This window comes from Quercus robur, chromosome 5 (genome assembly GCF_932294415.1).
Source record: "Quercus robur chromosome 5, dhQueRobu3.1, whole genome shotgun sequence".
Classification (NCBI taxonomy): domain Eukaryota; kingdom Viridiplantae; phylum Streptophyta; class Magnoliopsida; order Fagales; family Fagaceae; genus Quercus; species Quercus robur.
Window position 1 is genome coordinate 67,825,322 of NC_065538.1, and position 15,695 is coordinate 67,841,016.

The 15,695-nt window shown below is 40.8% G+C and overlaps 1 protein-coding gene across 1 annotated transcript; it reads left to right on the plus strand.

Moving 5' to 3' along the window:
* The first annotated feature begins 237 nt into the window (after window positions 1–237).
* LOC126728596 (uncharacterized) lies at window positions 238–2,087 on the plus strand. The gene is made up of 3 exons (XM_050434394.1): window positions 238–1,223; window positions 1,394–1,706; window positions 1,791–2,087. The coding sequence occupies exons 1-3, from the start codon at window positions 238–240 to the stop codon at window positions 2,085–2,087; spliced, it is 1,596 nt and encodes a 531-aa protein (XP_050290351.1).
* The last annotated feature ends 13,608 nt before the right edge of the window (window positions 2,088–15,695 follow it).

Here is a 15,695-nt window from a genome sequence, read left to right on the forward strand (position 1 = left end):
CTGTCCCCAGTCCAAATGGAATCCAGTACAAACCCAGATCCTGCTGCGCTGGCCCTACAAATCCAATCACTATCAGCAACCGTGGAAGAACTCACAAGACAGAACCAAGAGATGAAGCAATGACTGCTGCAGGAAAGCAATCGTGCGGACAGGGGGGACGATGAAGACAGCAACAGAAGGCGAACCAGCACTCCGGAGGAAGCAAGCTCGGATCTCTTAAGAGAGATGAGAAAAGAGATGGACGAACTAAGGAACGCCATCAAAGGAAAGACGAACCAAAGCTTGGAGAGAATCGTCCGGAAGACGGATTCGCCCTTTACCATAGCCGTCCAGGAGTGCCCAGTACCCTCCAAGTTTCGTCTACCACAGCTAGAACCTTTCGACGGGCTGAAAGACCCCTTGGATCACCTGAATACCTTCAGGACGACCCTAGGCCTTCAACAGCCACCCGACGAGATCTTGTGTCGCTCATTCCCTACGACCCTCAAAGGAGCAGCCAGGGAATGGTTCAACAAGTTGCCAACATCATCCATTGACAATTTCGAACAGTTAAGCAGTTCCTTTGTCCGTCATTTCGTAGGCGGGCAGCGACCAAAGAGAACTGCCGACCACCTGCTTACCATCAGACAAGGAGAGAAGGAACCACTGAGGTCTTACGTGACACGTTTCACCCGAGGAATGCTGGAAATAGACGAGGCAGATGACAAGGTACATCTCACAACCTTCAAAGCGGGATTGAAGTCCAGGGATTTTGTGGCATCCTTGGCAAAGAACCCCCCTAAGACAATGGCCGAGGCATTATTAAAAGTTCAGAAGTACATGAACGCGGAAGAAGCCCTGGCAGCTATTAACGGGGCAGATAAGAGCAGGGAAAAGAAGAAGGAAAAGGAGGACGATCGAAGAGGGCTAAAAAGAGATCGGGCTGACAGACGAAATGACGATGGAAATAGGAGGAGGGAGGACAAGAACCCTCGTCCATCAAAATTTACTCCGCTGGTGATGCCAGTTGATCAGATTCTAATAGAAATAAGGGACGAACCATCCCTAAAGTGGCCAAAACCACTCCATTCAGCGCCTGAATTGCGCGATAAAAGGAAATACTGCCGTTTCCACAAAGATCACGGGCATTACACGAAGGATTGCAGGGTCCTCAAAGAACAGATTGAGGAACTCATCCGTAATGGGAAGCTACAACAGTATATAAAAAGAGGAGATTCTGGCAGGTACGGACAGAAAAGCCGGCAAGTTAATGCATGAAGAGACGAAGACCGCCCCCAACCTCGTCCACAGAGCGCGCTAGGGGAAATAAAGACCATCGCCGGGGGTCCGACCACCGGGGATCATTCAAATCTCTCAGGAAATCATACCAAAGACAGGTAAACAGCGTCCACAGTATACCTCCATCAAAGCAAAGACGCACCAGTGGAGACCTGTATTTCTCTGAGGAGGATGCCAGAAGTGTGAAGCAACCCCATGATGACCCACTCGTCATTATGATCATGATCGAGGGGTTCAACACGCGAAGAGTCCTGGTCGACAGCGGAAGTTCAGCAGACATAATCTATCTTCCTGCCTTCCAACAGCTAAAGCTGGACCCGAAAAGGCTCCGTCCTTTTGAGTCTCCCCTCGTCAGTTTCAGCGGAGACAAAGTATATCCCAGAGGAATCGTGGCGTTGACAGTAACGGCTGGGTCATACCCCCTTCAGGTAACCGACCAGCACTATTTCCTGATAGTAGACTCACCCTCGTCCTACAATGTGATCATAGGGAGACCAATGCTTAATCGCTAGAAGGCTGCTATCTCCACCTACTGCTTAAAGGTGAAGTTCCCAACAGAACACGGCGTCGGGGAGATTAAAGGAGATCAAGTACTGGCAAGAGAATGCTACCATGCCGTCCTGGCCTCAAAAGAGAACCATACATGGACAATTGAAGAGAAAACACCAGAGATTATGGAGAAACTTGAAACGGTAAAGCTGGCTGGAGGGAATCCTCCAAAGACGACCCAAATAAAGACGAGCATGAGTCAAAGGACGAAAGGTGAAATCGTTAGTTTTCTGAAGAGCAACCTCGATATATTCGCCTAGAGCCACGAGGATATGCCAGGGATCCCAGTAAACCTCATCCAGCATCACCTGAATGTTGACCCGGGGAAGAAACCCATCCAGCAGAAAAGCAAAATTTTTGCTCCCGAGCGAAACAAGGCAGTGATGGACGAGGTTAATAAGTTGCTTGTAGCAAAATTTATCCGAGAAGTCCACTACCCAGAGTGGTTGGCCAACGTAGTCATGGTCAAAAAAGCAAATGGGAAGTGGAGAATGTGTGTCGACTTCACAGACCTGAACCAAGCCTGCCCAAAAGATAGCTTCCCGTTGCCCAGAATCGACCAGCTAGTAGACTCCACAGCAGGGCACAAACTTCTCACATTTATGGACGCGTTTTCGGGATATAACCAGATACAAATGGCTGAAGAAGACCAAGAGAAGACCGCTTTTATCACCAGCCAGGGACTTTACTACTACCAGGTCATGCCTTTTGGGCTTAAGAACGCAGGTGCCACCTATCAAAGATTAGTGAACCAGATGTTCGAGAAGCAAATCGGGAGGAATGTGGAGGTTTATGTTGACGATATGCTCGTCAAGAGCAAGGAGGAAGAGAATCATCTGGACGACCTCAGAGAGACGTTCAATACTCTCAGGTGGTACAGCGTGAGCTCAATCCGTCCAAATGCGCTTTTGGAGTTTCCTCGGGAAAATTCCTCGGGTTTGTGGTATCGCAGAGAGGGATTGAAGCAAACCCCGAGAAGGTCAGGGCCATCCTGGAAATTTCCTCACCCAAGACGGTCAAAGAAGTGTAGTCCCTCACAAGGAGAATTGTGGCCCTCAACAGGTTCGTCTCGAAGGCTACAGACAAATGCCTTCCATTCTTCAAGACTTTGAAGAAGGCGTTTTCCTGGACGGAGGAATGCAAAACGGCATTCCAAGAGCTGAAGCGTTATCTTAGCAACCCGCCCCTCTTAAGCCCGTCCAAAGAAGGCGAAGATCTATTCCTGTACTTAGCCGTCTCGGTTACGGCTGTCAGCACGACGTTGATTAGAGAAGATGATGGTTTGCAACTTCCTGTGTATTACGTTAGCCAAGCCTTCCAGGGTGCCGAGGCGCGGTACCCTCGTATAGAGAAGATCACCTTCGCCCTAATTATGGCTTCGAGAAAACTTCGTCCATATTTTCAAGCCAATCCCATCATCGTGATGACGGACCAGCCCATCAAAAAAGCAATGAACAAACCCGAAGCGGCAGGAAGAATGGTGCAGTGGGCAATTGAGCTTAGCCAGTTCGACATAAAATATCGTCCAAGGATAGCAATAAAAGCACAGGCACTGGCCGATTTTATAGCAGAATTCACCATCCCTGGGAACGTAGAGAATATCTAGACGGTAAATACTGACGGATCGTCCACTCAAAGGGGAGGCAGAGCAGGCATCGTCATCACTTCCCCTGAAAAAAATGTCCTCAAGTATGGAGTCCAGCTTAAATTCCCTGTAACCAATAACAAAGCAGAATACGAGGCCTTATTGACGGGATTGAGAGTAGCCCGAGCACTAGGAGCTGAGAATGTTGTACTCAAAAGCGATTCCCAACTCGTCATTGGGCAAGTAAGAGGGGAGTTCGAAGCAAAGGAGGCTAGGATGTAGAAATACCTCAAATTGACGAACCAATTGATAAGCTCCTTTAATTACGTAGAGTTCATCCAGATCCCTAGGGATCAGAACGCAGAAGCTGATGAAGTGGCCCGAAGTGCCTCAACGGACAGCGAGAGTAAAAGGTTCGATTGGAAGACAGAAGAACAAAACTATCCTAGCATACAGAAACTTCAAACTTTCTCCGTTCACACAAACCGTGGATGGAAGAGCCCGATATTCACATTCCTTCAAGAAGGACGACTACCGCCAAATCCAGAAGAAGCTAAAAAGGTACGGAAACGAGCAGCCAGATTTACGATACTTAATGACAAACTCTACAAAAGGGGCTACTCCCAACCGTATTTGAGATGTGTGGAAAAGGAGGAAACCAGGTACATCCTTGAAGAAGTACATGGGGGAATCTGCGGAGATCACACGGGGGCAAAGTCCCTCGTCAGGAAGATCATGAGAGCAGGCTACTTTTGGCCAAGAATGCAACAAGACGCAGCTAATTTCGTGAGGACGTGTGATAGTTGCCAAAGATATGGGAATGTTCAAAGAATCCCCAGGGAAAAGATGACCACAATATTGTCTCCCTGGCTATTCGCACAGTGGGGGATCGACATCATGGGTCCCTTACCTCCGGGAAAGAGACAAGTGAAGTTCCTACTCGTCGCCATCGACTACTTCACAAAATGGGTGGAGGCAGAAGCTCTGGCAACAATCACCGAAGCGAAGGTACAAAATTTTGTTTGGAAAAATATTGTTTGCAGGTTCGGGATACCAAGGACGATCATATCAGACAACGGTCGTCAGTTTGACAGCCAAAGCTTCAGGTCCTTTTGCTCGAGCTTGGGCATTAAAAACAAGTACTCATCACCAGGTCATCCTCAGGCCAATGGACAGACGGAAGTAACCAACCGGACCCTGCTCAAGATCATCAAGTCCCAGTTGGTGGGGGCAAAAGGAATGTGGCCTGAAGAACTGCCAAGCGTCTTGTGGGCATATAGGACGACAGTACGGACACCAACTGGAGAAACACCGTTCAGTCTGACATATGGCACAGAAGCAGTCATACCGGTCGAAGTTGGGCTCACAAGCCTTAGGAGAGAATTCTTTGACGAGCAAACCAATGACGACCAATTGAAAGAAAACTTAGACAGTCTAGACGAGATTAGAGACCAGGCAGCTGAAAGAATGGCCAAGTACCAGCAGAGGATAGCCGAATATTATAATCAAAGAGTGAAGCTGAGAAGATTCAACATTGGAGACCTCGTCCTTAGAAAAGTCACCCCTGCAACAAAGGATCCAGCACATGGCAAATTGGGACCGTCCTGGGAAGGTCCCTACAGAGTCGTCCATTATTCACGACAGGGCAGCTACCATCTGTAGGACTCAGAAGGAAAAAGACTACCTCGTCCGTGGAACGTCGAACATCTAAAGAGGTATTACGAAAAGGAACCATAAACTTCATTGTAAAACCAATTTGATACTTCTATCTTATGTAAGCAATTATTCGAATCATAAGTATTATCCAGCATCTCTTAAGTGTTATTGAGCAAATCATGCGCCACAGTTCTCAAACGATCGTCCAAAGAAAAAAGAATGACGATAAAATTCCTTAAATGGATGTACATCGTCCCCAAAAAGCTTAATGACGATAAAATTCCTTAAATGGATGTACATCGTCCTAAAAAGCTTAATGACAGTAAAATTCCTTAAATGGATTTACATCGTCTCAAAAAGCTTAATGACGACAGGATTCCTTGAGTGGATGTACATCGTCCGAAGAAGACGACCAAATTCCTAATCGTGTTAAATAACCTCGTCCATACAACAAAGCAAGAGGGTCAAACTCCTCAAGATGATCAAGATAACCTCATCCATACAGGATGACAAAAAAAAGTCAGTAAGTGGGGAAACCTTTTTAAAACCCCCAGGAAGAGGCGAAAATCCTCACACAACGCATGCGATCATGAAAGGCAAAAATAAACACACAGACGTTTATATAAAGCCAAAAATTAAACATAGAATTAAGTTGTTCAGAGGCAAAAATGGGGGCCCCAAAAAAACAGGAGGGGCATCCAAACATCAGCTGTTTTTAAAACTTAGTACATAAAAATAAAAAATAAAAAAAGGGGAGAAGAAATTTTGTTTAAAAAGCAGAATCAAGCTGGAGGGGCAACATCGTCGTACTGAGTAGCCTGGGATGGTTCAACACCGGTAGACGCCACTGTCTAAGCTGCTTCGTCCTCTTCAATCTCCTTGTCGATGGCCTCAAAGTCTAAGTCTTCAAGGTTCACGCTAGGACCATGTTTGATCAAGTACCTCCGAAACAGCTCAAACCCCTTGAAGTACCACTGGAAAAGGATGGTGTTATATTCTTCCGTGGTCTGGAAGGCAGTGACGGCCTTGGCCACTGCAACCTTCATCTTCTGGGTAGCTGCCGCCAGGAGTTCGTCCTTCTGCTTCACAGACTGCCTCTCAAAGTCCAGCTGCTCCGTCAGTATTCGAACCTGCTCCTTGGAGGTGTTGAGGGAATCCATGGTCGTGATCAGGTCCTTCCGCAAGCCCGAGGCCTCAACCTCTAAAGCCTCCACCTTCGAGTTGGCCACGACGGCCTTCTCTTCGTTCGCTAAATATTGCGTGGTAATGTGCATGGTCTCCCCCAACACCTATGGACGAGAACAAAAAAATAATAATAATAATAAGCTCAATCAAAATCAGCAAAAATGGCCAAGCAATTAAAGACGAAGAAAAGGACAAAAAGTATGATGGATCACCTGCACGAGCTTGTGAACATGACGGCTCACCATCTCGTGCGAAGGAACGCTCGTAACTTCTCTCATCTCACCAGGGGTAAAGAGCTCGTTGGCACGATCCATGGCCGTCCCGGCGTCCGACCAAACGCTGGCACCAACTTTCTCTTTCCCCTTGCTCGCCACCTTCTGCTTCTTGAGAGGACGAGCCACCTCCTCAACCGAAATGCCAGGAGATGCAGCCAAACCCTCGTCCAGATCAAGGGCAGGTGTGGACGACCCTCTCTCCACCTCCTCTTTCTCTTTCTCTTTCTCCTTTTCTTTATCCGTGATCCTCAACCTCTTCTGGCCTATACTAGAAAGAGGCTCATTCTTTTTGCCCTTAATTTTATTGTACATCTCTTTGTTAAACTTGGACGTCATTTCTACACAAAAGAAATCAAGGATGAATAAAAAGAAAGGGGTAAGGACGAATAAAAAGAAAGAAGTTAAGAACGAGGAAAAGAGATGACAAATTTATCTTGAAGTACAGCTTACGTTTTTTCTCTTCACAATCGAGGGTACTAAGAACGTAGAGGGAAGGTTCTGGCCCCAGACAGTGACGAGCTAAGGTACGTGGATCGATCAGTTCACCAAAATCTTCAATCGTCCTTGCGTACTTGGTCGCAGCCTGAACTCGCTCTACGAATTTGGCCTCAAGCTCTGGACGATCTTTCACTGCAAAGGACGACATCAATCAAAAAAAAAAAAAAAAGGGAAAAAGTGGGCAACATATTGGGGTAAACGCACCAATCAAAGGGGTCTCCCACCGGCGCAGCAACCTAGGAATGTTCCCCCACAAATCATCAAGTAATGTTTCCCAGCCGTCGCCCGATACAAAGAAGTATCTTGACTTCCAGTAGCGAAAGGACGACGGAAGGTCAACTACTAGACGAGCCTTCCTATTCCAGGGTACAAACTCATAGTATCCAAATTCTCTGGACTCTTTTAGACGATACAGATGGACGAACTCATTAATTGAGATCATATCCCCGTCAGCAATGGTCGTCCAGATCACCATACAACTAATTACTATTCTCCAGGAGTTAGGCATAAGTTGCCCCGGTGCAAGGTTAAAATGGTAAAGAAGCTCCATTATGAATGGATGGACGAGAAACCGGAGGCCACACGAAAAAGCAGCCTCGTAAAAGCAAACTTCTCCATGGGCAAAGGCGCAAGCCTTTTCACCCTTCCTAGGGAGACAAGCCTTGGTCCCCTCCGAAAACTGGAATCTGTCCTTAAATTTGCTAAAAACCTCAACTTTCAAGGAACACTTTTCCTTAAGGGCATGAAATTGACGGACCACAACTGGAGCAGGAGAATGGGAGGACGAGGGAGCACGGGAAAGCGCGGTGGTCGTTGCGTCAATCCCGACCCCTTCCTCAACTACGTTAGAGGACGAACCCCTCTCTAAATCGCCTGACCCTTCCTTTAAACCCATACTTCCCTCTCTTAGGAGCCCTCGAATAGACCAGAACCAAGCCTGAGATTCTAACAATAAAGGGTTTAAGACACCCAACGCCAAACCTAGCCCACTACCCCTACTGACAAATTCCTCAACTAGTGGGTACGAACCGGCAAGCGAAGGCGCACCCAATGGGTCACCGGAAAGCTCTACCAAGGACCCTAAGCGGGCAAAGAGAAAAGCTATGGAGGGAAAGTTACGCCTAACTTCGAAATTATCCACCATTAAAAAACAAACACCACCACTCGGTAAGAAGAAGGGATAGTACAGAGAGGAAAAAGAGCTTAAATGACACAAATACAAGGAAAATTTAGAAAGGAAAGAAAAGCGTAAAAAGGGGGGGGGGCGTACCTGGAAGTTAGCGAGAAAACTGAGTAGGTAAGGAGCAAAATACGCGAAGGAGAGATCAACCGCACAGAGAATGGGGAAATGGGAAAAGGAAAAGCCAAAGAAATCAAAAGACTCTGCCTTGGAAAGTGCGGGAAAACTGAAAAGGCACTCACCGGAAACGAGACTCTCCAGCCAATAAAAATCAAACACGTGGCACTGAGATGAGCCACAGCCGCCATTACGCAATCAATGCGGAGCAGAACTCCAAATGCCATTAAAAAAAAAAAAAACATATAATAAAATAATAAGCCTATAAAAACCCTTTTTATATTCCTATAATCGTCCAAGATATGGACGACCATGGAATAGGGGGGCAGCTGATACGCCCAATAAAATTATAATCGTCCATACAATGCCGGTCATGGACGATCTCAACAAAACCGTCCTGAGGGAAAAGGTCGTCGCTCAAGGACATGAACACTCGTTGCCACTCCTCGAGGAGCCGTTACAAGACATTAATCAACCTTTAGACCGTTGGGAAGGGCAGCTGATCATTAACATCCTGCAAGGGTGTTACCAGGCAAGATTAAAGCCTCCATCAAAGCTCCTCCAACGGCTAGAAGAACCCACCTGTAAGCACACATATATAAAGACTGAACCCCGAAAGGGGTGGGGGTAAGAAAAACACTCTAGTATATTATTCTCATTGCTCCCTTTTGTCAAACTTTCTAACTTTGGCATCGGAGACCTTTTTGCAGGCACAACGCCGACGACCTACTTCCTTTCTTCCGTCCACGAATTGCAGAAGGTTGGATTGGTCAGGGACGGCTTCCATCTGGACGATCATAAGAAACTAACGATCTGTTCATCATCAGAAGCCATGAGGTAGCCTAACGAGAGAGAATTTGATAAAGAATAGTGATATGGACAAGAGTAGGGATTAAGCTAATTATGTTGTGTTTGAGTTTGTTTGTGTTTGATAAACAATAGTGATACTAACAAGAGCTAGCATGTTCGTGATGTTTTCTTCCTCTGCCAGATTAGATATTTACTTTCACTATTATGTTGTGGCTCCAATGACTATCAAGGACTAATTTCTGATATTAAATGGCTTTCGATGATACAAAGAATATCTCAATGGCCAGTCGTTGAGATGAGTTTTGGAAGACCAAATTAATACTTGGTAGGCTTGCTTGTTTGCCCATGGGAGAGATTTGCTTCTACTAGTACTTTCGTAACTAGACTTTGTTTCCCAGTTCAATCGTTCATTCGTGAATTGCTACACCACTTAAACTTAGCCCCTAGACACATTGTCTCAAATGCATTACATAGTACATTCCATCATTGGGCGTATGGTTGTATGGCTTTCTTGCAATGATAGGGAGATAATCATAGAACTGAGTTTTTGTATCTATATCGACTACACAAATCAATGAATTAAACCCGAGGTCCCAAGTTCTATTTATCATACTATTAGTCTATAGAGTTTCCAAAGTGAAGCATGAACAAAAAGTGGAATAATTAGACAAAAGCGATATAAGACACCACTTCTTTATATATAAGAATTTTTTTTTTTTAATATTGTAGGAAATTTTACCACATAAAGTTCTTGTAATCATTCTTTTAAAGTAAATAGTCAAAATTATCATATTCACACACACCATCCTAAATAGTCCAAATTACGCTAGCTCTATCATCATTCTACTAACAATTCTCACAACCTCCATCTTCCCCCACCCCCCCCCCCCCCCAAAAAAAAAAATAATAAGCACATAGTGTTCAAGTAACAACATGGCCAACTCAATACAATTTGACGCAGATGGCGATAATTATAATATAAGATATTTTTTATATTTTATTGATAATTTTGCATCTCAATCCAGTATTTAAATTTTTCTCACTTGTATTTAAATTTTGTTAAAATGTCATTTTCAATTAATAATATGATTAAAAGAAATCCACAAAACATGTATTTGGTTGGGGCCAATTTTATGGGTATGTAATTTTAAAAATAATAATAATCATTCACTCACACGATGAGTTTTTTTAATGAAATAGAATTTTAGTTGAAGTAGAATATTATATTTTTTTAAACTTAGCTAATAGAATTTTATCTAAATTTGAACTATAGTTGAAGTAGAATTTTAAATTTCTTAAAACTTAGCTTATAGGCTTCTACATAAAATAAACTATCCTAATTGACGAGAATTTAAAGATTTGTCGTACAAAGAAGGATAGCTACTTGGCGCACCATTACTTCTTGGTCTATATTTTATTATATAGTATATGCTATGATGTGATGCTAAGGAATTGAACCATGCGTTAAGTTTCCTTTACATGACTAACTTTGATTTCAATTTACATTTGGGGTGCTTCCAACACATGATTTACTATAATATAATTACTTGTCATTAAAATTTTAAAAATCTTATTATTGAATTGCATATTGTTTTTTTAACGTACATGTGAAATTTTGTATGAATTGGTTGTTATTTATTATACAATACTATTAGGACATATGTGGAACATGTTATGAACATATGTCATTTAGAATCTAATCCTTTGACAAAATGCATTTTACTTGTAATTGGATAGTTCTAGAATGTGTTTAATATTTCAAAGAACAAGAGTTCATCTCCAAGTATTGAAGCCATGCAAATCTATCCTAAAATCAAGTGAAGAAATGTTATTCATTAAAGTTTAACAGATATCTCGACAGATATATCTATTGGGATTTAATATTTGAAGCTCGATAGATAGCAAGACAACTATATTTATCGAGAATTACGAAATTCAGATTTCCAAATTTGTTTTTCACACATATCCAAGTTATTTGTGTAGGGTTTCTTTTCTTATGACCCTAAACATATATAAGGATTATTTTAATAGTCGTCTCAGTTGATGCAAAGGTTATTGCAATTGTTGTTGCACTCACATTGTGACCGAAGACAAAAATTGTCCTGGTTCATCTTTCTCTTGAAGAAGTTGTTGCGTTTGTACACCGTAGGATTTTGTAATCAAGGAGCTTCTTGATCTTCATCGTGTAGATAAACTGAAGAACTTTGCAGCCGACATCCTTCTCAAGTTGGTGTGTTAGTCACGTACTGGGATCCGTGCATCGATTGGTTAGTCACGTACTTGGAGCCATGCATTGAAAGGAGATATTGTCACTACATTATAAGTACAATTGTGTATTGGGGTAAGGGTTCAACTGTGGGTTAGTATAAGGTACTGAGATTTCTTTACTTGTAACCGCTTGTTTTGAAAATAATGGATTCTCGGGAGTGGTGACATTAAATTCACCCGGTGAGGTTTTGCCTCAGTAGTTTTCCCCATTCATAAACAAATCAGTTGTGTCAAATTTATTTTCTGCTGCATTTAGTTATTTGGTGATTTTTTTGTGCTACCACGCGTATTGCATGTTAATTGACTTAATTAATTTACTTGGCTAATTAATTGATTAATTTACCTAGGGGATCAATACATTCTTAGCCTATCAAATACAAAAACACATTTTCATACATTATTTTAAAATAAATAAAGAACTTAAAATTTAAAATTTTGATAAATGATATAGTTATTAATCTTTGATCATCTTAAATTTTACAAACATAAAGAATATAAAAAATAATAATAATAATAATCTAACAATATATTTATTAAAATTCACATCAAAATAAAAATATTAAATTGTTCAACATGACTTATAGTTATATCATATAACTTGAACTCAACCCCAATATTATACGAATTACTCTTTACAAACAAATATTATATGGATTATTCTTTATAGCTTAAGATAGTTTATGATGAACCTATTGAAAATTTCAATAACTTTAATGAAAATTCACTATTTATTTTTCTAAAATAATTTAAATAATCAAAATGATGTTCATTTTTTTTTTAATTATCTAAATAATTTATTATAATTGTTCATTTGATAAAAGTTTAGCCTTATTCTTCCTTCGCGTGCTTCGTTAGAGTGTTAGACGGCGTTTTTATTTTTATTTTTTTTTTAATCACGTAGCTTATATTATGTTTATATATATATATATATATATATATATATATATATATATATTGGTAATTAAGTTATATCTTTTTTATTTTATAAATATTTATCAAATAACATGAGAATATGCCACAGGTGAAGTAATGCAAATGGCAATGAGTTGTAAACTTCTTTGTCGATTTCTCATTAATTTGTGTGGTCAACAGATAGAACTGGCACTCATTTCAACTCTTCTGCCACAATTAGCATTAAAGCACTGCTGCTTAGGTTTCCCATGCAGCATGCATTGTTATTTGTTACTCTCCCAATGGTTGGCACAGCCATCAAGAGCCACCCTAGTAATTTAGACAATCTTCTAGAGATAGAGAGTGCTTCCCTTGAATTCCAGTCTCTTCTTTCGATCTCTCTATATAACCCCCACAAATTAAGTACAGCTCTAAACTGGGCTCTATCTCTAAGGCATGGCTTTCCACAAGTCTTTTACAGTGGTTTTGAACCTCATTTTTACGTTAAGCTTGATCGTGGTCATCACCAATTTTATAACACTAGGTGAAGGTCGCCAACTTGAGAAATTGAAAGCCAGTCAAGGAAATGAAAATCTTGGGAGTAGTGGAGAAGCAAATGAAGGGAAGATGGAGTCGAATACAAAAGAGTTGGGTGAGATGAAGGACATGCTGCCTTTTCCAAATATACCTTTTCCACCTTTTCCTCAATTTTCGTTTCCACCTCCAATCCAGATTCCTGGAATTCCCCCATTACCTAAAATTCCTATGCTACCACCTGCTCCTCCACTCCCTATTCCAACTATCCCCTTCCTTACACCTCCTCCTGCTTAAAGTTTGCAAGTCAGAGTTGCAAATTTCTTTTTTCTTTTTATCTTTCTTTAGGGTTATGCCTAAGTAATGTGGAGATGGTTTGATTGTAGCATGATCGAGTTGCTTTTGTTATAGGCTTCTGACTAAAGAATGTGGAGATGGTTTGATTGTAGCATAAGTTGTGTTTGTGTTTAACATAAGGAAAAGTTAATGGATGTCTTAATGTGTTTGATAATTTGTTTACTTTGGTATAAAAGACTCGCTTCTTTTGTGCATCATGATTAAATTGTTTACAATTTAGGGACTAAAATCCAAGGAAGTCAATGTTGTACCGAAGAAATATATCATACCAACTATTAAGCTGGTATTGGTATTCTTCTAAAATGTACCGAAAAAAATACTAGGTAGTATCAGCCTATTTTGGTTATATCAACCTGTATAAGATTGTACCACCCGGTATTAGATTGTACCACCTGGTATTGGCGTTCCAGTCAATACAATAAAAAAATTTATTAAAAAACATTTATATTTAATTTAATATATTGGTTAATGTACTTAAAGCTAATATGTAGGCTTATAAAATATGTGAATTTTAAATTTTATATTAATAAATATAAAAATTCATAAATTCATACTTTTATCAATAATACAAATATATATTTTATGTATAAAAATATATAAATAGAGATAATCTTGAAATGAACACTGATATTAATTAATATCGAAATACTTCATATATAAAATTGACTCATTGCAAAAATCACTCTTGAATTAAAGTTTAAGAATCAATAGCATTTTTTTGCAATGTAATTAATTATTATATTAATTCTTATATCATCTTTGATCTTTGGTCCAATTTTGAAACCTTCAAGTCTTCAACCTCTTTCTGTTTAGTATTTAAGATGATATTTGGGGACTTGATTTAAGTCCAGTGCATCTAGTGCATTGAACTCGATCGAATGGTGACACGTGTCTAAAAATGAACACATATTATCATCTCAACAGATACAGTGCTACTAGACACTGAACCTAAGCCTGACCTGATACTTGGTCCAACTTTGAAACCTTCAACCTCTTTCTATTTATTATTTATTCTTTCTTTTAAGAGTTCACAATTATGATGCATGTTAGTTGCCAAGTATTAAGAGCCTCGTGTTTATACCACAACCAGAGTATTTGAACACACGACTCACGTGTTTATACGTACCATGAAAATAGTGTTGGAGACGAGACCAAAATCAAGACTAACCTCCACTCAAATATAAAGATCATGATTCCTTGATCAACCATATGTCAATAACAACATTTAAATCATTAATTAATAATTATAAAAGGAATAGTACGCATGTAAGTTTAAGAATTTTTCTGAGCGTAGGTTTGTTATTATGTCGTGTACGTAACTTGGCAATTATACCATGTGAAACGTTACAGTGAGTGGCTACAAAGATTTTTTTATTAAGGAATGGTTATATACATGTAATCCTTTTTTTTTTTTTTTTTAATCAAGACTTGAATTTCATTAAAGTAAATCAACCATGGTCGGTTAACAATATAGAATAGAGGTGTGGAGGAACATCCTCCATCCACACCTTTAAACCCGCGACATGTCGTGCATGTTTTGCAAGGTTATGAGCAATAGAGTTGCCAAGTCTACGAATGTTGGAGAATGAAATACAGTTGACATCTTTTGTGGTTTTTGTTGCAGCTAGGATGTGAGCAAAGGGAGCTAGTGAGTCTTCCTTGTTTTGTAGTGCTTTGATTATCAATTTTGAATCCCCTTCTAATACGAATCTTGAGAAGCCAAGTTCTGCAGCAAAAGAGAGAGCTCTTGTCATTGCCATAGCTTCAACCAGGTCTAAAGAGAAAGGGAGTTGAATATGCTCTGATAGAGAGGCCAGCACCTGCCCAAACCCATTCCGAATAACAACTCCCAGACCCACTTTATTGATGTCCTTGAATGTTGCCCTTTCGAAGTTAATTTTCAAGCAGCCATCAAGTAGAGGGTGCCATGCAACTCAGATTGGTGTTGGGGTGACCATCTGAGCTCTTTGAACTCTACTTTCCTTTTGAAAGTCCGTTAAGGATTGTTGAGAAGTTTGAAGTACCTGCGAGATGGGGTGATCTTTGTTGTTCACTCTCAATTGGTTCCTACGAAACCAGATGTTCCACATGATGACCACCATTAAATGCACCTTGCTACCTGCATTTGAGACATAGAGAAGCAATTCTTTTATGTCTGCAAATGAGCGAGCTTGGCGGAATGAAAAGTCTGGTATGGCATCCTAGATTGGAGAAAGCTTGAAGCACTCCTAGATTGTGTGTAAGACTAACTCTTTAGCTTGCCCACAGTGATTGCATTTGTCTTCATTCAATATCTTCCTCCTCTTCAGGTTTTTCTTCATTGAAATCGCATCCTTGCTTGACCTCCATACAAAATTTTTTATTTTGTTTGGGACATCAAGACCCCAAATCAGCTTCCACAACTCACTGTTGTGATCTGAGTGAGCACGAAATTAATTGTGGAGCTCTTCCTTTGCTAAGAATTTGTAACCTGGCTTGACAATGTATGTACCCAATGCATTGAAGGGCCATG

Coding starts and splice junctions, on each gene's coding strand:
- LOC126728596 (XM_050434394.1), top strand. CDS start 238: ATGGACGAACTAAGGAACGCCATCAAAGGAAAGACGAACCAAAGCTTG. Junction 1,224..1,393: donor AAAAGAGGAGATTCTGGCAG/GTACGGACAGAA, acceptor CAGCGTCCACAG/TATACCTCCATCAAAGCAAA. Junction 1,707..1,790: donor CTGGGTCATACCCCCTTCAG/GTAACCGACCAG, acceptor CTTAATCGCTAG/AAGGCTGCTATCTCCACCTA.